Source organism: Saccopteryx bilineata, chromosome 3 (genome assembly GCF_036850765.1).
Source record: "Saccopteryx bilineata isolate mSacBil1 chromosome 3, mSacBil1_pri_phased_curated, whole genome shotgun sequence".
NCBI lineage: Eukaryota > Metazoa > Chordata > Mammalia > Chiroptera > Emballonuridae > Saccopteryx > Saccopteryx bilineata.
The window spans coordinates 158,329,818-158,354,711 of NC_089492.1; the positions used below are offsets into that span (position 1 = coordinate 158,329,818).

Consider the following 24,894-nt stretch of genomic DNA (forward strand, 5'->3'; position numbering starts at 1 on the left):
ACTATAGTTCTCAAAAGAACAGCACAGATACATTTTTTCAAGAGAGAGTAGTAGGGAGCATTCAAGAGGAAATTCAAGTTTTTCCAGAGAAGTTCCACCAGAGCTGTTACTGAGCTGGCTTCTCACTCGCTAGATCTATCAAGGCAGGAGCTAGACAGTAACTCCAGAACACCTTCAGCAATGACACGTGAGCCAAGCTCAGGCAAGGTGGAGACTTAGAAGCAGGCAGCAGCTCTCTCCAGAGAAATTGCTCTGGGTCTCCTCATTCTTTCTTCAAATCTCCCTCCCTTTCAAAGCCTTCATCTGGCTGGGATGCTGGAGACTCAAAGAACAGAGTTGAAGTGCTCTCTTTTCATTATTCCTCTGAGTCCTATCTCCTCATTTTAGCATCATGCCTTTGCCATATTGGTGCCCCAGTCAAAACCAAGTCAAAATAGGCTTGAGTCTAACACATTTCAACTGATAAGCATTATGAGGAAAAATAAACTTACAAAGATGTATCTGATTAAGAAAAATTAGGGAATATTTTATTGCTTCATATGCATTTTGAAATATCCCCTAATTTTTGTGAGCTATATTGCTTTAAAATATATCTGTGAATAAAAACTCTTTACAGTTTCTTCCTATTTAATATTAACCAAGGTCGACTTATTCTACACTTGAATTTCAGGTGAGGGATATTAAGATCCCACATCAAAAGCTGAAGGAAGGCCTTCCCACATAATAATTGAACAGCATGCAAAACAATAATTTTCCAAAACAAATTCCCAAATATGACAGTGAAGGCACAAAGTAAGGGTGCAAGGCAGGCAGTTTAGAAACACAATAGTGGCTTACTCCCTTAGTCCTGCTTAGAGAGCAGACCTAGTATATTTCAAAGCCTCTTGATTGAGCAAAAGGGACATCCAAGCCACTATTCTACAGCTCACAAAATCAGAGACACTAGTTCTGCTACAAGAAGTATATCTGCTGATATATAACTACCCATAGTTTTTTATTAATCACTGTTTTCTTTCCATTTCCCATCTCTAACAAGCTAGAGCTTTGAATAAAATATTCAGTCCTGGACTTTGGGGAAATGTTCTGCTTCATACTGGGAAATTATGCTTGAGATGTTCTCAGGAAAACCTACTTCCTGCACACAAAGAAAGACACAGAAGTTTTAGAAAAGCCATTCTGGCAAAAATGCTACTGGTCATCTTGGCCTATTGTCCTTTTCCAAACGGGTAAGTGGCTGTTTATGGCCAGGGTCTTTCACTATATCAACAGGGAGACAGCAGGTGCGAGCAGGGAGTTGTGTGGGCCTGTAAGTTTAGAACCCCTGCCTCTCCATCAGCAGTTCTTTCCTAACCCCTTCCTGCTCTGGGCCTGTGTTTCCTGTGCACACTTTTCCCTGGCTCCCACTGCTGGATGTTCTGTATTATCTGGAGGGAGATGTGAGGAGCTAGGCATGACCTGGAGCACCTCCTGTGAGCCATGTGCTCATTCTTGGCAAGAGGAAGATGAAGGTCTGAAAGATGTATTTCTCTATAGCCGGGGGATGGGGTGAGGAGTGGTCTCTTTTGGAATGCATCCATCCTTTCTGTCTTATCTTGTGCAGAAATAAATGTGGTTTACTGATGAGCTGCTACAAATTTCATGAATCTTTTGAATAAGAAAGGAAAACAAGCCACAAATTTGATTGACTTCTGAGTCAGCATTACCTGTTAGATATGAGAATTTTATTTTATTTTATTTTTTTATTTTTCTGAAGTTGGAAACGGGGAGGCAGTCAGACAGACTCCCTCATGCACCCGACCAGGATCCATCTGGCATGCCCACCAGCAGGCGATGCTCTGCCCATCTGGGGCATTGCCCTATTGCAACCAGGGCCATTCTAGCACCTGAGGCAGAGGCCATGGAGCCATCCTCAGCACCCGGGCCAACTTTGCTCCAATGGAGCCTTAGCTGCGGGAGGGGAAGAGAGAGACAGAGAGGAAGGAGAGGGAGAGGGGTGAAGAAGCAGATGTGTGCCCTGGCCGGGAATCAAACCCGGGACTCCTGCATGCCAGGCCGATGCTCTACCACTGAGCCAACCAGCCAGGGCTGGAGATATGAGAATTTTATATGCCTTTCAGAGCCATTCGCCTTTCCTACATGACTTTTTTATGAAGGTTCATGTCTTTTTTTTTTTTTTTTAATAAATTTTTATTAATGGTAATGGGATGACATTAATAAATCAGGGTACATATATTCAAAGAAAACATGTCTAGGTTATTTTGTCATCAAATTATGTTGCAAACCCCTCGCCCAAAGTCAGATTGTCCTCCGTCACCCTCTATCTAGTTCTCTGTGCCCCTCCCCCTCCCCCTAACTCTCTCCCTCCCTCCCTCCCATGTCCTCCCTCCCCCCCCACCCTTGGTAACCACCACACTCTTGTCCATGTCTCTTAGTCTCATTTTTATGTTCCACCAATGTATGGAATCATGTAGTTCTTGTTTTTTTCTGATTTACTTATTTCACTCCTTATAATGTTATCAAGATCCCACCATTTTGCTGTAAATGATCTGATGTCATCATTTCTTATGGCTGAGTAGTATTCCATAGAGTATATGTGCCACATCTTCTTTATCCAGTCTTCTATTGAAGGGCTTTTTGGTTGTTTCCATGTCTTGGCCACTGTGAACAGTGCTGCAATGAACATGGGGCTACATGTGTCTTCACGTATCAATGTTTCTGAGGTTTTGGGGTATATACCCAGTAGAGGGATTGCTGGGTCATAAGGTAGTTCTATTTGCAGTTTTTTGAGGAACCACCATACTTTCCTCCATAATGGTTGTACTACTTTACAGTCCCACCAACAGTGAATGAGGGTTCCTTTTTCTCCACAGCCTCTCCAACATTTGCTATTACCCGTCTTGTTGATAATAGCTAATCTAACAGGAGTGAGGTGGTATCTCATTGTAGTTTTGATTTGCATTTCTCTAATAACTAATGAAGCTGAGCATCTTTTCATATATCTGTTGGCCATTTGTATCTCTTCCTGGGAGAAGTGTCTGTTCATGTCCTCTTCCCATTTTTTTATTGGATTGTTTGTTTGTTTGTTGTTGAGTTTTATGAGTTCTTTGTAAATTTTGGATATTATGCCCTTATCTGAGCTGTCATTTGAAAATATCAGTTCCCATATAGTTGGCTGTCTGTTTATTTTGATATCAGTTTCTCTTGCTGAGCAAAAACTTTTAATTCTGATGTAGTCCCATTCATTTATCTTTGCCTTCACTTCTCTTGCCATTGGAGTCAAGTTCATAAAATGTTCTTTAAAACCCAGGTCCATGATTTTAGTACCTATGTCTTCTTCTATGTACTTTATTGTTTCAGGTCTTATATTTAGGTCTTTGATCCATTTTGAATTAATTTTAGTACACGGGGACAGGCTGTAGTCGAGTTTCATTCTTTTGCATGTGGCTTTCCAGTTTTCCCAACACCATTTGTTGAAGAGGTTTTCTTTTCTCCATTGTGTGTTGTTGGCCCCTTTATCAAAGATTATTTGACCATATATATGTGGTTTTATTTCTGGGCTTTCTATTCTGTTCCATTGGTCTGAGTGTCTATTTTTTTGCCAATACCATGCTGTTTTGATTATCGTGGCCCTATAATATAGTTTAAAGTCAGGTATTGTAATGCCCCCAGCTTCATTCTTTTTCCTTAGGATTGTTTTGGCTATTCGGGGTTTTTTATAGTTCCATATAAATCTGATGATTTTTTGTTCCATTTCTTTAAAAAATCTCATAGGGATTTTGATGGGAATTGCATTAAATTTGTATATTGCTTTGGGTAATATGGCCATTTTGATTATATTTATTCTTCCTATCCAAGAACAAGGAATATTTTTCCATCTCATTGTATCTTTTTCGATTTCCCTTAACAATGCTTTGTAATTTTCATTATATAGGTCCTTTACGTTCTTTGTTATATTTATTCCTAGGTATTTTATTTTTTTTGTTGCAATCGTGAAGGGGATTATTTTTTTGAGTTCGTTTTCTAATATTTCATTGTTGGCATAGAGAAAGGCTATGGACTTTTGTATGTTAATTTTGTATCCTGCGACCTTACTGTATTGGTTTATTGTTTCTAATAATCTTTTTGTGGAGTCCTTCGGGTTTTCGATGTATAGGATCATATCATCAGCAAAAAGTGATAACTTTACTTCTTCTTTTCCGATATGGATGCCTTTTATTTCTTTGTCTTGTCTGATTGCTCTGGCCAGAACTTCTAGCACCACGTTGAATAAGAATGGAGAGAGTGGACAACCCTGTCTTGTTCCTGATTTAAGGTAGAAAGTCCTCAGTTTTATGCCGTTTAATATGATGTTGGCTGATGGTTTATCATATATGGCCTTTATCATGTTGAGATATTTTCCTTCTATACCCATTTTGTTGAGAGTCTTAAACATAAAATTGTGTTGTATTTTATCAAAAGCCTTTTCTGCATCTATTGATAAGATCATGTGGTTTTTGTTCTTTGTTTTGTTGATATATTGTATTACATTAACCGTTTTGCGTATGTTGAACCATCCTTGAGATTCTGGGATGAATCCCACTTGATCATGATGTATTATTTTTTTAATATGTTGTTGTATTCGGTTTGCTAGTATTTTGTTTAGTATTTTAGCATCTGTATTCATTAGAGATATTGGTCTGTAGTTTTCTTTCTTTGTGCCATCCTTGCCAGGTTTTGGTATGAGGGTTATGTTGGCCTCATAAAATGTGTTTGGAAGTATTGCTTCTTCTTCAATTTTTTGGAAGACTTTGAGTAGAATAGGAACCAAGTCTTCTTTGAATGTTTGATAGAATTCACTAGTATAACCGTCTGGGTCTGGACTTTTATTTTTGGGGAGATTTTTAATAGTTTTTTCTATTTCCTCCCTGCTGATTGGTCTGTTTAGGCTTTCTGCTTCTTCATGACTCAGTCTAGGAAGGTTGTATTGTTCTAGGAATTTATCCATTTCTTCTGGATTGTTGTATTTGGTGGCATATAATTTTTCATAGTATTCTACAATAATTCTTTGTATTTCTATGATGTCTGTGGTGATCTCTCCTCTTTCATTTTGGATTTTATTTATTTGAGTCCTGTGTCTTTTTTCCTTGGTGAGTCTTGCCAAGGGTTTGTCAATTTTGTTGATCTTTTCAAAGAACCAGCTCCTTGTTTTATTGATTTTTTCTATAGTTTTTCTGTTCTGTATTTCATTTATTTCTGCTCTGATTTTTATTATCTCCTTTCTTCGGCTGGTTTTGGGTTGTCTTTGTTCTTCTTTTTCTAGTTCCTTAAGGTGTGAAGTTAAGTGGTTTACTTCGGCTCTCTCTTGTTTGTTCATATAGGCCTGAAGTGATATGAACTTTCCTCTTATTACTGCTTTTGCTGCATCCCAGAGATTCTGATATGTCGTATTTTCATTTTCATTTGTCTGTATATATCTTTTGATCTCTGCGCTTATTTCTTCTTTGACCCATTCATTTTTTAGAAGTATGTTGTTTAGTTTCCACATTTTTGTGGGTTTTTCCCCCTCTTTTTTGCAGTTGAATTCTAGTTTCAAGGCTTTATGATCAGAAAATATGCTTGGTACAATTTCAATTTTTCTAAATTTGCTGATATTGTCTTTGTGGCCCAACATATGGTCAATTCTTGAGAATGTTCCATGTACACTAGAGAAAAATGTATACTCTGTCGCTTTGGGATGAAGTGTCCTGTAGATGTCTATCATATCCAGGTGTTCTAGTATTTCGTTTAAGGCCACTATATCTTTATTGTTTCTCTGTTTGGATGACCGATCTAGAGCCGTCAGTGGTGTATTGAGGTCTCCAAGTATGATTGTATTTTTGTTAGTTTTTGTTTTAAGGTCAATAAGTAGCTGTCTTATATATTTTGGTGCTCCTTGGTTTGGTGCATATATATTAAGGATTGTTATGTCTTCTTGATTCAACTTCCCCTTAATCATTATGAAATGACCATTTTTGTCTCTGAGTACTTTTTCTGTCTTGTAGTCAGCATTATTAGATATGAGTATTGCTACACCTGCTTTTTTTTGGGTGTTGTTTGCTTGGAGTATTGTTTTCCAGCCTTTCACTTTGAATTTGTTTTTATCCTTGTTGCTTAGATGTGTTTCTTGTAGGCAGCATATAGTTGGATTTTCTTTTTTAATCCATTCTGCTACTCTGTGTCTTTTTATTGGTAAGTTTAATCCATTTACATTTAGTGTAATTATTGACACTTGTGGGTTCCCTACTGCCATTTTATAAATTGCTTTCTGTTAGTTTTGTATCTAGTTTGATTCTTCTCTTTTGTTTTTCTATCATTTGTTTTTGTTTGTTTGTGTTCCATACTTCTTTCCTCTGTTGCTAGAAGGTTCATGTATTTACACATTTACAAAGCACTGTCCTCCAGGCCAGAAGGAAGCAGCAGTAGCCATAGAAGGATGTGTTTCAGGCTGTTTGTCCCACATGGAGAGGACTACACTATTCACCCTGCACACTCATATCATGTCCCTGGTGACCCACAATAGCTTGGGAAACAGCTGTCAGGCAAGGAGCACACACCCTACAGGCACAGATGGCCTGAGTCAAATCACAACTTTGCCTCCACTGCATTCCAAAGGACTGATTCACCACAGATTCCTTTCCTCCCACTCATGCACCTTGGGCCTGGAATAAGGGCTGCGGTGTTCCCTGACTTACAAGATGTTTAGGCAGCCTCACCAACTTGAAGCAAGGGATTCAGCCTAAGTTCAGGCACCTCTTTCCAGATGAGACTCTGTTAAGCTCTACATTCAGCAGAAAAGTATAATTCCAGTTTGCCATTCAGGAAAACATGATTTCAGTTGTGGGACAAAAATCTTCCTACCTTGATATGCTGATAAAATAACAATTTCTAGTGTTTGTGGCTTATCACCAATGCCAGTGTTCCAAGCATCCAGATCAGGTCATAATTCTTTCTTGAACACTTAGAAGACTTAATGATAAATAGCAATTTCTACATTGATGCCTCTTTGCAAAGGCATTATAAATATTCAACTTTATAATAATTTTCTCCACATACCTCTCTTTGTAGTGCCATGCCTACCCACTCTATTTCTGCATATTTCCTATCACCTCCAATATCGCAGGGTTAGGAGAAGATAAGAGTCACCCCCTTTGTACCTGAGAGTTATCCGGAAGTCCACATTAAAATAAATTTCAGGGTAAAGGGGAAATAAATGGAGATGAAAAAATACTTGACTTGAGGTAGTGAACACAAAATATACAGAAGATGCAGAATTTAAAAACATTACAAATGCAAACACAGTTGACCAATTGATTAGGTATTGTGGAGGTGTGTGGTAAGACTGACTGAAAGGCATATTTAGCATATGTCGGAATGCCCTGACAATCGTCACCCTCTTGGTCCAGAACTGAACTTCCCTGAGGAACACATGGCCTAGCCTGCCTGGAAGGTATCTGCCCAGGTGCAGGGAGTGGCCACACACACCGTCCAAGCCTTGTTCTGAGCTGTTGCTAGAACAAGAGAAATACCATGGACGCCACCCCTTACAGCAGGGGTCCCCAAACTACGGCCCCCAGGCTGCATGCAGCCCCTTGAGACCATTTATCCGGCCCCCGCCACACTTCCAGAAGGGGCACCTCTTTCATTGGTGGTCAGTGAGAGGAGCATAGTTCCCATTGAAATACTGGTCAGTTTGTTGATTTAAATTTACTTGTTCTTTATTTTAAATATTGTATTTGTTCCTGTTTTGTTTTTTTACTTTAAAATAAGATATGTACAGTGTGCGTAGGGATTTGCTCATAGTTTTTTTTATAGTCCAGCCCTCCAACGGTTTGAGGGACAGTGAACTGGCCCCCTGTGTAAAAAGTTTGGAGACCCCTGCCTTACAGCAACCGCAATAACACAGCATGTCCAACCATGCATGGAATGCCCCAAAACAATGTGTTTGCTGATGCCAAAGAGTTGTTCTCTGTGTGCACACTCATCAATGGTCATTTGGAATTTGGTTTTCCCTGTCTTCAGGCCATCTGTCTAAATAAAGAGGGAGTGCCCAATCTTGTTTGTGGCGTTGATAAAGGAGCCACAGCAATCGTGGCCCAAGCTGCGCCTGATTCCAACTGCCTCTTAGAGCACAGCGGTCAACACAGGGAAGCATGGGAAACTCAGTTAGAAATGATGGAATAAGGTCAAAAACCAAAGAAATTTTGGAAGACTAGGTTCATGGAATGAAGCCTCTTTATTTTTAAAATATAAAATCTGACCAAAGAGAGCATTATAAATGATTTTAACTCAGTAAATGACTATATACATGTTTCTGTATTAAATGTGGTACAGACACAACTTGGCTGAGCAACAAACCTAGTGTTTATTTCATATTTTCCTCACCTTTGTGTAGCATAAAATTTAAGTTTCCTTCTTCAACTTCAAAAACATAAGTTGCCTATTCATGTTATCTGGGAATGTTAATTATAGAGAATTGAACGATTCTAAAAAGTCTTCTGTCAACAATTATTCAAGTTTAAGGATGAATTCTTGGCCCCATTATTGCTTAAAAGATTGTGTTTCATGGTGGAAATTGCTACTAGACAGTAAACTTTAGTTATTCCTGAGAACATCATTTTTCCTGCCTGAACTGATAAGATAAACAGTAATATTTTATCTTGTTCAACAGAATACTTCTCTGTTCCTGGGAAACAAATAGTCCGAAATAAGCAATAAAGAATTGTGCCATAAAGGAAATTAAGTCAAATTTTAAAGAAAAGTGTCTTCATAATTATCTAGTCCGATGGCTTTCAGAATGGGCTCCCAGAACACCTTCGACACCTCTCACCTCCCAGGGTCTTTTCTATAAAGAGTTGAACAAGGAGGTTCTCAGCCCTATACCCACATGCAATGAAAGATTCGCTGAAAAAAGAAAACTTCACTTGTCACAGGCAGATGAGTATGTATCAAATGCTTTATCATTCTACAAGGTTCTTGTCCAAATTTAATTCTTTTAAAAAAATTTTTATTAAAATAATTTGGCACACAATATTACATTAGTTACAGATGTAAAATATAGTGATTCAACATTTACATACCTTATAAAGTGACACCCTAAAATGTCTAGTTGGATATATTAATTTCTCACACATTATAAAATGATTACATTTTTTCCAAGGCACTGAACATAAACACACACACACACACACACACACACACACACACCCTGAAGACCAAACTCAAGATCAAAATGTCTGAGTTTAAATCAATTGTGCTGCTCATGATACGTTAGTGCTAAACTACTCATATTACACATTACCTTTATTGACACAGATTTAAAAACAAAATTAAGAAGTGAGAAAAAACAAACATTTATTTATTTTAGCAGGGAGCTATTATTTCTGGGAAGACCAGCATAAAATACCTTTGAATAAAATGAATGTAGAATATGGTTTGGGGGAGAAAGAATACACAGTAAAAAACATGCTCAGTTTTAAGTCATGAGGAGTTCGGTCTTATGAAATTAAAAATTAAAGAAAAGAGATGATAAATTATGAGATCCAAGTTTTGGGGTTAGATTGGTACATAAAGACACATGCACCCCTATGTTCATCACAGCATTATTCACAGTGGCCAAGACATGAAAACAACCACAGTGTCCCTCTGTAGAGTATTGGATAAAGAAAATGTGGTAGCCTAACTAGGCGGTAGCACAGTGGATAGAGCATAGGACTGGGATGCAGAGGACCCAAGTTCAAAACCCCGAGGTTGTTGGCTTGAGCGCGGGCTCATCTGGTTTGAGCAAAACTCACCAGCTTGAACCCAAGATAGCTGGCTTGAGCAAGGGATTACTTGCTCTTCTGTATCTCCCCCCCCCAATCAAGGCACATATAAGAAAGAAATCAATGAACAACTAAAGTGCCACAACAAAGAATTGATGCTTCTCATCTCTCTCCCTTCCTGTCTGTCCCTATCTGTCCATCTCTCTGTCTCTCTCTCTCTCTCTGTGCATCACACACACACAAAAGAAGATGTGGTACATATATGCAATAGAATACTACTCAGCCATAAGAAAAGAGGAAATACTGCCATTTGTGATAATATGGGTAGATCTTGAGAACGTTATACTGAATGAACTAAGTAAATCAGAAAAAGCTAAGAACTCTATGATTTCACACATAGGTGGAATATAAAACTGAGACTCATGGACGTACATAAAAAGTGAAATGGTTTCCAGGGGGAAGGGGATGAGGGGAAGGAAAGGGTGCAGGGAAGGGTGCACAGAGGGACAAATATAAGGTGATGAAAAATGATTTGACTTTGGGAGATGGATACACAACATAATCAACAGTTCAAATGGTATAGAAATGTTTACCTGAAACCTATGTACTCTTATTGATCAATGTCACCCTGTTAGTTTTCTAAATAAAAATTAAAAATAAACTATGAGATCCAAGTGAAAGAAACTAATCACAAAAGGCTACATATTGTGAATCCATTTACATGAAATATTCAGAAATAGCAAATCTATATAGACAAAAAGTAGACCAGTGAGTCCTGGGCATTGGGAGCAGCAGAGGAGAGGATGAGGTGATAAAAAATACCCCTGAATAAGATACTGATGATATTTGAGCCACTTTGTAAAATACCAAATACACTACATTGTACACTTAATTTTTTTATTTTTGATTGATTGGTTTTAGAAAGAGAAGAAGGGAAAGAGAGAGAAACGCTGATTTCTTCTTCTGCATTCATTGGTTGATTCTTGTTTGCACCCTGACCAGGGATCAAACCCACAACCTTGGTGTGTTGGGATGATGCTTCAACCAACTGAGCTACCTGGCCAGAGCTGTACTATACACTTTAAAATGGTGAATTTTGCAGTATGTGAATTATATCTTAATTTTTATAATGTTATTTTAACACTTTTTTTTTTAAAAAAATAGGAGCTCAAATGTATAAATGTGGGCTCTTGATAAAAACCTTTGAAAACCCAGAGAAGAAAAGAGTTAAAATAAAAGACAAAGGACAAAATAAGTTAAACAGGAATCTTGTTCTCAGAGCATTTTTTTTAGCTCCATAAACCGAGTATCTGTATCTGATTATTCTTTTTATTTCTGCTGTAGAATTAAGCACAATAATATGTAAAATGTGTACTTAAAGAAACTATTTGTTAACTAGCTACTTATTAACATTAACTCATGCTGGCAACATCTTGAGCTGTGTTTGCAGTGGTGATAAAGTTGTCCATGCTATTCGTTCTGTTCCTGCCCTTTGCTGCCACTACTATCCCATGCAGAAATGCTTTGTCCTTCTGATCTGATGATACAATACAGCATAGTCATGTGAAATTTTGTCTGAGTCAAACTGAAGTTTGTCTAATTTTTCAGAATTGTTATCTTTACAAATAATCTTAGGCTTATGTTTTCAAGCAAGTTAGTGTTCTGGCCTTTACTTCCCAATGAAATGGAAAGACTTAAAATTCACCAGACTCACCTGTTCAGTTAATTTTTATTTGTACTATGGTCATTTTAGTAAGACTTAGAAATACAAGTTAGAAAACTGGCTTAAATAACTTTAGATTTTATAATAAATAGAACGTATTTAGATAATTCATGTGAACCACAATTATGGAAACTAAATGTAGGAAGAATGTGTTTTACCGATAGGTAAACAAATTATGAGAGTTTTTAGCATTAATCATAAGGCTATCCTTTTCAGAACACACAGAAAAGTTCACCTATAATGGGATGTAACAGAGAGACATCTTATGATCCTATTTCATATACAGAAAAATAATAGAGTAGGAGATGTGAAAAGACCCTCCGAGCAGAGATTTTCCCTCCAGTGTCCTCTTTCATATAATGTGGATACAATGAGCAAAAACTGTTGTAGTGATTGTGTTAGCACATGCAAAATTCAAAGTCCCTGGAAAAGTGCCTGAAGTATAATTAACATTCAAGAAATATTATACATGAATATAATTGTATTTGTACTGCTAGAAGCTTGATACTTGAAACTATAAATGAAAAGTATAATGATAAGGAAAATATCCATGGCTAGCAAGCACACCCTTAGCATTGTACATACCTGCAGCAATATATGAGCTTCCTCCGGCTTTATAGAGAATATGGCTGGCAAAAGGGGCTGCACAGATTATCAAAAAGCTCGCAGTCACCACAGCGACCACTCCCAGGAGCATCAAGACTACCCAGAAGCCACGGTAAACTGGAGACCCGAGGGTAAAAAAAAAGAAAAGAAAAACACACTTAGATTGTGAACACAACAGATTGTAAACAGTGAGTTTCTTTTCTCTTCAGTTTTCCAATTTCATCCATAGCACTGCCAAGTGGAATCCCAGGCTATGGGTCTTGCCTTATTTTTAAATGAAAACCTTACCAGATGACTTCAGTTCATGCTCAGTACTGGCACCATGCACTTGTTTAATATACTTTGGGAGTTCAGTTTTTCTGACCAGAATTCCATTTTAGAAGTGCGAACAACTACAGTGTTAAAAGAAAGATTTCTCTTGAGTAAGTACCCATGGGGTCACATATAGATGTTTCATACAAAATGTGCAAAAGATATGAAAGAAGTTTACATTTACAAACATTGTTAATTACTTCCTGCAAAGATAATGTTTATAATAAAAATGGCAAGCAAAGTAAAAAAGGAAATGTTTGTAATCAGACTGAGATTTTAAATTAGATATATCTAAGGTTAATTGCTTTCTATTAATATTTGTTATTTAAAAGATTCAGAATGAGAAGTAATCTCTTATTTAAATTAATAGATGCAACTGGTGATAAACAGATGTGGGTTTAGTGTGATGTTCATAGTAACCAAATAATGATCAATGTTGAACAGTATAATCACCAATATATTAAACAAATTTATCATTTCCCAAAGGCTAAAACACTAAACTAAATTTCTTTTGGTTTAAACAAGGGAAAGCTTAGTGAACCAAATTAAAATTATACTTTTTATGTAAATATAAAAACTTTATAATAAAGCAAAGAATATTTTTTCTCAACACGCCCACTTAGCAAAGAAAAAGTATGTCACTCTATTGGTATCTGAGAGAAAAAGGAATGAGAAGATGGGAATTTGAAGAGTCACTGCAGTTGAATGGGGAAGGAAGACTGGGATTTGTGCATGATTAACTCAATTTTGAAGACAGGACTAAAAGGTCAGCATTTACCTCACATACCAATGCTGCTGATTTTCAGTAACTTCATTTACTTCATTGTCTATCACTTGACAGTTTCTATGGGAAGTGCAGAGAGTAAAAATATTAACAAGAGGCAGCCCAGGGAGTAAGGAGCCCATTCTGCCACTTTCTTGATCACACCAAAACTGGACAAATATCCCCAACAACTGGCTGAGGACTCAGTAAAGTAAACAATAACAACAAATGGATTAAGGAGATGGTGGTGGAGGGAGAGTTGACTTGGGGTGGTGAACACACAGTGCAACACACAGATGATGTATGATAGAATTATGCAACTGAAACCTGTATAATTTTATTAACCAAAGTCCCCTCAATAAATTCAACATTTTTTTTCTTTAAATAGGATCAACTCAGCTACAAAGACTTCTGAGTTTTTTCCTTTTTTTCTCCCCCTGGTTTTGACCTGAAGGCAAGCCATGTAGGAAACTTTGTAAAAGGTGCAAGTAGGAAAAAACAAAACAAAACACAAGATTTAGTTAAGGCATCATTCTGCTCATAGAGAAGATAAAGAGCCCTCCAAGCCAATGTATGGGGAAAAGCCCTGAGTTTACTTTTCCCTTTTTATTCTCTCAGTCCTGTCTCAAGGCTAACTTTAAAAGCAGGTAGACCTGTGCTGCCATCTCAGTTGAGGCATGGACATTTATTATCTTAAATGATGAGTCGGTCTTTTGGGTAGGAGAATTTGACCCCTGTTGTGTGGCTTTGCACTGCAGTGTAATCGCATGGAACTGTGCCACAACAAAGAAAAGCAAAACTCTGAAAAAAGCCCAAACCATCTTAACAGAAACACTGGGTTAAGGCATGGATCTTAGAAGCCAGAGAATGTGGGGGAAATCCCATAGACAAGAGAGAGCTGGAGAAGAGAATCTCTAACTTTGAGTTCTAACCTACACAAGTAATGAGGTTACTCCTCAAGTTGCTCACGAGGAGAAAATATCCAAAGAAGTATAACAAAAGCTTTAAGAACTGAATTACAGTTTTGGGCTGAAAAAAATCACCTAAATACCAGAGCAAACCTTGAGTGGTGTGTACTCCAACAGACCCAAATAGCATAGAATCTACTGAAAATTGAACTGCCACAGAAGAACAGATCATATAGATTGATTACCTGTTCAAACAACAAATTAATATTTGCTAGAGAATTTTAACAGTATGCAGAGTCTGATAGTGTAATCTTCAAAATGTCCAAAATACAATCCAAAATTAATTGATGTACTAGCAGTCATGAAAATCTGACCAATCCTCAGAGGAAGAAGCAATCAATAGATGTCAGCTCAAAGTTTCAGATGTGTGAATTAGTAAACAGACTTTAAAAGCAGCTATTAGAACCACTTTCCATAAACTAAGGTGAACACTCTTGAAATGAACAGAAATTCTTAGCAGAGAAATAGAGTCTACAAAAAAAAAAAGAACTAAATTGAATTTTAGAGTTGAAAACTATAATATCTGAAATTAAAAATCCATTAGACCAGCTCATTGGCAGAATGGATATGGCAGAGGAAAAAGCAAATGAACTTGAAGAATGAGTATCTTCCAAGGGATATTGGAAAAGGCCCCTGCTAGCTTGCTTGTGAATGGGCACATTGCTGACCACCAGAAGCCATTTAATTTAGCAAATGTATCTTGATATCATTCTAGGTGCCAGGCACCAAAAACTGCTACAGTAAGACATCATTTTTTCCCTCATAAGTTCAGTCCAGCCAGGGGAAAGCAATTATAAACCACAAAAGCACTCTAACCCTAACAGAGGATCATGGAGCCCAATGGCTGTTGCACAGAGGCCACTACTTCAGGGCAGAAGGGGAGGGACAAGAGCTGGATCTTAGTGTCCGCCTAGTATTTAATTGGACAGAAGTAAGGAAGAAGGTCATTTCAATCAGAGGAATGAGTTCTATGGTTGGGGGAAAAACAGTAGCTCCCCACAACTGTTACCCAGGTAGATGAGGAGAAGAGAAAATGAGGAACCTAAAAAGGTAGTCAAGGCCTTTTATGCCACACTCTTATCATTCAAGTCCTCTGGATATCTTGAAGGTCAATAATCAGAAATTATAGCCAAACCAATCATAGCCACATTTGTATCAGAATATCAGTCTTGCACCTGTAGAGAGAATGAACTGGCAGGAACAAGGACAGATGAAGGAAAATGAGTTAGGTAGTTACTATGACATCCACTTGGAGCCTGTAGCTAAGCAGTCCAGAGAGAGGTGAAATAACTTTTGGTGAATTCAGCAAGAATAAAGGCTGTCTTGGTAGGTTTTCATTTGTACAACAAACAGTTTGTTCTGTTAAGATATGAACAAATCTCTTAATTTCATAATATTATACAATAAACCCTCTTTCACGGAGAGTATAGTGGGGAAAAATTCAACCCACATGATCACAATTTCAAATTTATAGTTTTTTGATAAATTATTTTTTGTATATATAAAATGTAAATATTGTATTTGTGGTTTAAAGAAAAACCTGTTATTCATTTTTCAAAACTTGCTACCTTGCCTCAGACACCGCACAAAACTAGTTCATAGAGCCATTTCTATGTTTAAACACATCCTCAAGCACATACAGTGTGAAGTGCTATAAAATGTTCTAAATAAAGCCAAAATAAAACTCACCACCCTCTCGGCACCCTCACCACAAGTGAGAGCCTGATCATACGCTGCTTTAGCTTTATGAGAGATGCTCTTCATATAGGCCTCTCCATACAGTGCTTGTCTTGGCAGAGCTGGGCAGGTCTAAAAATATGGTCATGCCAAACCAAAGCAGAAGGAAAGGCTGTACAGTGTGTCCGTGTCTGAGCTCATGACGTGAACCTGCCAAGTCGGGTCACGTGCTCCTCAGAGTCCGCTGATTTTTCGGGATGAAAATAATATGGAGAAACAGGATGGCATTTATTTATCCCCTACTATCAACACCAGCAGTGAAAGCAGTAACTGAGACAGAGGAGGTGCCTTGGGGCAGCGGCAGAGCCTTCAACTTTCCCTGCTGGCTGTGACCTTGGGAAAGTCCCTGGAGCAGGGAAGGAGGGGTTTCTTTAGGAGGGTAGAGTTTTCCGGGTGTAGGAGGAAATGCACGGTCATTATCTCATTTGCTCCACCTTATAATTTTGAAGGCTGGGAAGGGAGGCTCGCCAGTGCTGGGCAGGTGTCCTCCCAGTACCAGAGGCAGAAGAGGTGGCCGCTGCCCTGCTGGTTGTCACAGCTGGACAGCAGCAACAGCCACCACACCCTCGTGGCCACAGCAGTGAGGCAAACAGGTCCTTAGAGTGAAATGAGGTTGGTCAGAATATGCCGATCCAACACATGCCACTGTAGCATAAGAAATTCTTTAATCCACTACAAAAATAATTATAGCAAATCAGAGTCAACACATCAAGAAAGAAACCTTCTAGGAGTTTTCCTTAACTAAGCAAAAGCAGAAACATCTGAGAAGCGAGGACTGTCATAAATTTCCTCTATCAGAGGAGTTTATAGCCATCCAGAAAACCAAGTTGGGTCTGCAAATAAACAAATTTTACTAAAATAACCCTTATCATATATTACTTTCCCTATATATTCCTTAGTCAGCTTCTCATAATTTACCACTCCTAAACCAAACTTCTTTTCCCTTTGTCCTGTCACATCTCCACGTTTATAGCTTTTTTGTGGGGTTTCTGTTGTTAAAAAACATGTAAAAAAACCCCTCAGGCCTATCTGCTTTCTTGAGTCTTTACTTTCCCATGAAGTCCTCCGGATGTACAAGTAATAATAAATTTTTGTACGTTAATATGTCTTTTTATAGTCTAATCTTCAGGGCCCCAGGCACTTGAATCTAAAAGGGCAGAGGAAAAAGTACTTCCTTCCTTACAGGGGTTTACAAAGCTATTCAGATCCAGACCCATTGGGCATGGTGAGCACCTAGCTTTTAACCTCCAGCTGCTAGGTCTCCCCATAACTCCTGCTGCCTCCGAGGGTCTGGACTGCTGGCTGCTCCCTCTGTCAACCTCAGATACACTTGAAGGGCTTTAACACCACACTCAAACCAGGATTGCAAACCAGGCCATCTGAGTGAGAATCTCTGGGAGTGGGCACAACAACCATACTGTTTATTTCCCTCTGAGAGAGTGCAAGGGGCAGCCAGGTCAAGAACCATTGCACCTTTGGGTCTCCCCGGAGTTCCCGATTTTATTGAGAAGGTGCCATACCTGTGTAGCACTTCAGCCTTCACAGGGACTCTGTCCTTTGCCTTCACAGCAACCCCTCACATGTATTTCACAAATGAGGCAGAGACAGGTTCCATTCCAAATATTAAACACTCAGTAAATGGCAAGGGCAAAATTTGAACTCAGGGCTGTCTGTACTCAGTCTCAGACACCATTAATGTCTATGTTTTGCTGTGATTTTCAAATACATTTTTACTGCTCCATCTAATCCCCTCTTGTTCCTTTTACATCATCCTTCAGAAATGCTGAAATTATGCTGAGATGTCCTAAGAGGAATGCTATCATCTTGTTTCTAGCCTTTTTGCAGTACTGTTTCCCCTAGTGGAATAAACAGCCTTCTTACTTGTGCTTCGAAGTCCAATCAAGTATACTTTCCTCCTTGAAGGGACATAGTTCAGCTACCTCCTCATTGCCACCAAAAGGCAGCAGAGAGTAGAATCAGTAGGAAAATGTACTCAAGAGCTAGAATACTTCTTACCAGGTATGTGAACTTTGGTGAGTTACTTAGCTATCCATGCCTCACTTTAACCTTCCTTAAAATATGATAATAATACCTATCTTATAGTGTCAAGAGGATCAAAAGAGTTAATGCAGGTCAGCACTGAGCAGAGTACCCGGTCTTCAGACTCAATCAGTGTTCCTAACACATGTTAGCCACTGGTTCTAACACACTGTATTGTCTTTCCTTCCTTACATAGCTACTTCCACTTCTTGACTTGAATTTTTTTTTGACAGAGACAGAGAGAGAATCAGAGAGAGGGACAGATAGGGACAGACAGGGAGAGAGAGAGATGAGAAACATCAATTTTTTGTTGCGGCACCTTAGTTGTTCATTGATTGCTTTCTCATATGTGCCTTGGCCGTGATGCTAGAGCAGACCGAGTAACCCCTTGCTCAAGTCAGTGACCTTGAGATCCAGCTGGTGAGCTTTGCTCAAACCAGATGAACCCGTGTTCAAGCTGGGGACCTCTTGAACCTGGGTCCTGCACATCCCAGTCCAACGGTCTATTCACTGCACCACCACCTGCTCAGATTTGACTTGAATTTCTTAAGGTAATGACTCAATCTCATTCATCTGTCTAAACCCAAAAGAATTTTATGCCGGGCATGTAATAGATGCTCAATAAAGTGCAAATGAGTGAATAATCAATAATTTATCATTCAGTTCTCACTGAAATCTCAAGGTAGATAGCCACAGTTGGTGGAATATTTAATAGTCATGGAGCAAAATGAAGCTAACTCATTCAAAACAGAAATTAATTCATGGTCTTGACTTTATTATCATAATAGCTAGAGAGTCTTTACCACTTAAATCCCTACTAGGAGAAAGTAGGCCTCAGAAGAGAGAAGGTGAGGAATTAAATGATGGATGTACTAAGTAAGAGCATTAAGGACTGCCCATGCTCTGAATACCAGTGCATTAAAATGAATCAAGAGTTTCTGTAAGTATTTATGCCCAACTCTAAAAATGCCAGAAGAGAGAAATATTTCTTCACTTACCAAGTCCCTCTTTGTAAGAAAAAAAATCATTTTGAGAACCACTTTATTCATATATTTCTTTAATATTAAAGTTGAACCTGCTTATCCAAATCTTTTTTATAGACCGTTGAAAATAATTATAGCAAAATCTTGCTCTCTTAGTTGTAAGTGTTCTATTGCAAGTATTCAAGGTCCCTGAGTCTTCATTTTTGTATCATTCAAATTATTTGTCTTTATAAATTTCTAATACCCTAGAAATCACATTTCTCTAGGTAATTTCATAGTGTTTTATGGCAATTACACATCCAGGAGCCTCCCTAGGAACAGGACCAAAAGTAGTTTCTACTGTTTATGTATCAGAAGAGTTAGTTTAGGAATTCCACAGCACTGAAAAGATTTGGTATTTCCCCCTCTATTTATCATAAAATACCCAACAAAAGAATGATTAACAATTAAGTTGAATTCTAATCTTTCATCCAGTGATGCTCAAATTGGCAGTTGATTGAAAATAATCTACCTGTGCCATACATTCTGCTAGGTGAGCACTAACAGGTGACATGACATGGAAAAAGTACAATGTACACCATCAAACAGTCTAATAGAAGAGAAGTAAATACACAACCAGATGACTATCCACTATGTCAAGTGCAAGAAGAAACATCTATCATACATTACACAAGTATAGAGAAAGGGTATTTAACCCAATCCTGGCATACTACAAAAGGCTTTTTGGAGGAAGTGATTTTTTTAAGTAAGAGGAGAGGAGATAGATACAGACTCCCGTATGCACCCTCACTGGGATCAGCCAGCAACCCCATCTGTGGTCAACACTCGGACCAATTGAGCCAGTGGCTGTGAGAAGGGAAGAGAAAGGGAAGAGGTAGAGGGAAAGGGAGAGAAATAGATGGTTGTGTCTCTTGTACGTCCTGACTGGGGATTGCACTTGGAATGTCCGCATTCCGGGCCAACTTTCTATCCACTGAGCCAACTGCTCAGGGCCAGGAAGAAGTGACTCTTAACAGAAAGAGCAGAAATGCAGGAAATGGAGGCAGAGAGTAGAAAGCACAGCACAGGAAACCAAGGAGGGAAGCAGGTGTATGCAGTAGTTTAGTGTGAAGACACAGAGAGTGAAAGCTTTAATGTTAAAGGAAGCAGTGAGAGAGAAGACAGGAATCAGAGCATGATGGAATTGTAGATTGTTTCCTATTGGAACATCTCACCTACATTGTATGAAACTTTCCCTATAAATTATATGAAAAAAATCACCGAACAACTTAAGTTAATATTGACTTTATATTCACATTGAGCATCAATCTATCAATAGTCAAATGATTGACAAAGTGCAGTGTAGTTTTTGGGAGGGGAGAGTATTTTCAATGAAAAAAAAATAGAGATAAAAAGCAGAAAAATACATATTTCTTTTTCTCTTGTAAAAATTTTATTTTCTTAATATATTTTTTAAGGCATAAAATATTATGAGATAAAGCCAGCAAAAAAAATCTGACAGCACTTCACAGTAATTAGCCTTACTTGTAGGGAAAGTGAAATGGAAGAAAACATTATCAAAGACTTGGAATAAAAAAGAAAGGGACCAAAAAAGTTTCTAGAAGGTAAATAAAGGTTTAAAGATGAAAGTAGCCATTGGTTTCTAGGGTGAGAGGTTTATACAGACGAGTAATGGCCTGTCCCTGAGGACAAATGCCTTAGGCTTAGAAGAATACTTGGGACTCAGAATAAGGACCTGCGTAATCTGGGATGTGAACTATGCACACAAGGAGGACCAGCACAGCGGGTGTAAAATGAGTGCCTGTGGGGACAGACAAGGGAGCTGGAACCCAGCTGGCATCTGACAGGGCAAGCATGCTTCGTTGACTCCACAACAAACATTCGCACTTTGCTTATTCACAAACACATTGAGAATCACATTTTCCTGCTTAGCAGGAAACGTGATCTTTGGTGTTCAAATTCAGTGTTCACTAAATACAGTGCCTAGACCCTTCTTGGGCATTTTCTATTAACGTGGCCTCTTCCAGGAATCAATCTGAAAAAAAGAGGTGGCCAAAATGCCTTCTAGCAGCCTTGAGTTTTCACTGACCTTCCAACAATTTGTGTGTGTTCTCTAAAAACAAATCATTTAAATAACCTCCCTGGTTTTCTGTTTGTTTCATAGTAATAATAATAATAATAATAATAATAATAAAAGTAACTGCTAATTCTTCTGATTACATTCACAGCAGTGGATGGTCAATATTTCCCTTTGATAATGAACTAAATTTCCAAGTTTCTAATCAAAAGGACCAGCCTTCTAACATTGCCCATTTTAAGCAGAAAAATCATTGGAAAGGTCAAATATAGCATCCCCATGCTTGCTGTGTACATGGTCTAGTGGGTGATTTGTTTTTATTTATTTATTTGCAGTGATAGAATACCTCTTTGGAAGACTTCCCTTTCTAACTACTCAACATAACAAGGCGTTACTGCAAATACCTGCTACATATTGCATAACAACAGTTGTTGCTCTGGAAAAAGCTAACACTTTGCTTTCCATAAAATGTTTCACAATACTTAACCAATACTTTACTAATGTGAATATAGCTTTGGTCACTCAAAGACTTGAAGCAATAAATTTAAGTACTAGAAAAAAAACACTATAAAATTTTATCATACTGTATTTTAAAATAACTATATTTAAAAGTCACTTTAATTTTATTTCTATACCTTGAAGCTTGTTTGTAAATAGTAATCAATAGTGAAAGAAAAATTGATATTGACTAATCTTACCAAAACTAAAAAGTAAAACAATAGAGTTTACAAATTCTTCCCTACTTAATAAAGGGATTTTGTTTTAAAGTATATATTGTTTGCTAGGTACGTGGAACAATTTTCCATATAGTATTATTCAAAAGATATTATGGAAATGCAGATAACTCACTGCAGAACATGATCTTAGTATTGAGAAACCTAAACAAGCTCAAATTCATTGGCTTTGAAATGGCAGCAATAAATTCTACCTCACAGTGCTGTCTACAGAATCCAAGGAGGTCATCCATGCAAAGTATAGTATAGTAGGTGAGCCAGTACAATGACAGCACAAAATAAGAGCCTCACATATGTTCTTATCAATACATTTTATTTGTAATAAGAAATGAAATAAGCCACTTTGTTGTGATATTAGTGATTTTGTAAGATAAAAAGTAAAATGTCTCTTTATTATACATTTGCCAATAGATTAGTAGGTTTCAATAGCATAAATAATTATATAATCAATAGCTTTGAGGAAATTGTGATGGTGCCTCTGAGCAATTTATGGCTCCAATTATTGATGAATTTACTGGTTTTAATTTCTCATGTAATTTACCAGGCAGTACTTCTATTTATCATTAGATATTATCATTTACAGATGTAAAAAAAAATGAGATTACAGAAAATGTGATCTGGTAACAGGGAAATAGTGGTAGTGAGCCTGAGAAGGAAGAAATCCAGGTTGCAAAACATGAGATCAAATCGTTGTAGACAGCATCTTAAATCCAAGGATCAGATCTCAGTCTATGCTTTACTCTACTTTTTGGCAGCATTTAACCAAGCTTACCACTCTCTCCTCTGAGGAATACCTTCTCTGTCTGGTTTATAGAACACCACACTCCCTTAGTTTTTTTTTCCTGCCTCCCCACTGTCCACCCTGTCTCTTTTGTAGGTCATTCCTCTTTCCCCTAACCCAGGGTTTAGGAACATATGGCTCACGAGCCAGATACGGCTCTTTTGATGGCTGCATCTGGCTCACAGACAAGTGTTTAATAAAAAAGTAATAATGTTAAAAATATAAAACATTCTTGTGTATTACAATCCATTCATTTCCTACCACTCAAGTTCATAGTTGCAGGTGGCTGGAGCCAATCACAGCTGTCCTCCAGGACACCACCAAATTTTTATTGGATAATGCATAACGTACATGGGTCATTGTATGGCTCTCATGGAATTACATTTTAAAATATGTGGCATTCATGGCTCTCTCAGCCAAAAAGATTCCCAACTCCTGCCCTAACCTCTAATGCATGGAACATCTGGGGGTTAAGTCCTTGATAGACTTCCTTTCTATCTACACTCCCAAAAGGTCTCTTGCCCCATCACTTTAAATATACCTCCATGCAATGACTCCTGAATATACAATCCTTGCCCAGAGCTCCACCTTTACTCTAGACTCTGTGATCCAAATGCCTACATACCATATCCACTATGCAACTTCAACTTAACATGTCCAAAATCTGCCAAAGCTTCCTCTTTGAAAACAGCCTTACCCATCTGTAATTATAGCAACTTTATCCTTCCAGTCAGTAAGTACAAAAAAGGGTCATCATTGACTAATTTTCCTCACAGCACACATTCAGTCCATTAGCAAATCCAGTCAATTGTTCCTTCAGAATATAACTGGATATAGTGAACTTCTGCTTTAAGGAAGATAAAGCAGACATACTTTTCCTTTTTATTTATTTTATTTACAACTAAAATCTCTTGAGACTATCTATGAAATAAACAGAAGATTCAGAAAGATGAAGAGAGGAAGCAGACCACCTAGGGACCCATGAAATGACATAGTAGTAACCTGGATTTTCTTTCTTTTTTTATGGAAATTTTATTGGGGTAACACTGGTTAACATAAAAATACAGGTTTCAGATGCTGAATTCTATAATACATCTCTGTACACCATATTGTATGTTTTCTTTTGCCCTTATTCACCTCATATTTTAAGCTAGAGTAGTCAATCAAGCACCACTGGTACTGGTCTGTCTAGACAAAGTACCAAGAAAGGGGCGGCATATCAAGAGAAAAAGATATTATATAATAGCTGCACAACTTCAGTCAAAAACCAGAGTAGAAAACTTCAACAAAGTCTGCGTGGAGTGTCTAGATTCAGGTACCCCTAGCAGACACGCCCAGCCCACCTTCCCCTGCTGGGTGGTGTCAAAGAAGGAAGGGATGTGGCAATGTCCAATCCCTATTCCTTGCTGCCAATGGAGATGAAAAAGCCAGCAACCAAGAAATGCTGACAATCACAGACAAAAAATCCCAACAAAACTATTTATCTAAAAGACCAAGTAAGGGGCCACCTAGCAAGGCAGGAACCTTTTAGAAAATAACCACTCTATACCAGTCAAACATACTAGAATAAAGCATTTTTTAAATTTATTTTTATTTTATTTATTCATTTTAGAAAGGAGAGAGAGAGAGAGAGAAAGAGGAGAGAGAGAGAGAGACAGAGAGAGGAGCAGGAAGCATCAACTCCCATATGTGCCTTGACCAGGCAAGCCCAGGGTTTCAAACCGGCAACCTCAGCATTTCCAGGTCGACGCTTTATCCACTGCACCACCACAGGTCTGACAGAATAAAGCATTTTTGGCCTTCGGTCACACTCTGATCAGCAAAGACCAAGAGGGGAGCCTAACCTTGAACCCTTGACAGGCTGTAACAAGATACCCCAACTACCCCCTACCCTACCATCACCACATATGCACACAAGGATGGAGCAGAAAAGGCTGAATAAGTAGTTAGGACTTTCATCTCTGCAGAGGTAATAAAGCCTCCAATCATTGAGACAGGAGATCATAGTGGAAATGAGTCATCCTTCCTCCATAGGGTGTTATCAGAGGCCTAGTGGAGAGTCAGTACCTTTAACACCACCCAGTAGTAATGAGGCCACCCCTGCATACCCACCATGTCAGTGGAAGCCATGGTAGAAACCGTGATAATCCAAATCTGGCCCTCCTGGCCAGGATGGCATTAATGGAACTAGAATAGGAAGCTAGAATTCTCATTATTGCGCAGTAGTATCAAGCATGACTCCTCCTTATGTCAACATAGACTAAGTCAGGAATCTGGACCTTCATTCCCACCATATTTTTATTGAGGCAATGTCTATTTTTTCTATAATCAATATAAAAAAGCCAACAAAAACAGAAAATCCAGAGTCTCATATATAATACCCCCAAAATC

General features: G+C 38.2%; 1 protein-coding gene across 1 annotated transcript in view; it reads right to left on the reverse strand.

Annotated features, from left to right (window-relative positions):
- Positions 1-24,894, reverse strand: part of TMEM182 (transmembrane protein 182) — a 54,763-nt gene that overhangs the window by 13,015 nt on the left and 16,854 nt on the right. The window contains exon 4 of the mRNA XM_066264865.1: positions 12,088-12,225. Coding sequence (XP_066120962.1) covers positions 12,088-12,225 — 138 coding nt within the window. The remainder of the gene's footprint in view (positions 1-12,087; positions 12,226-24,894) is intronic.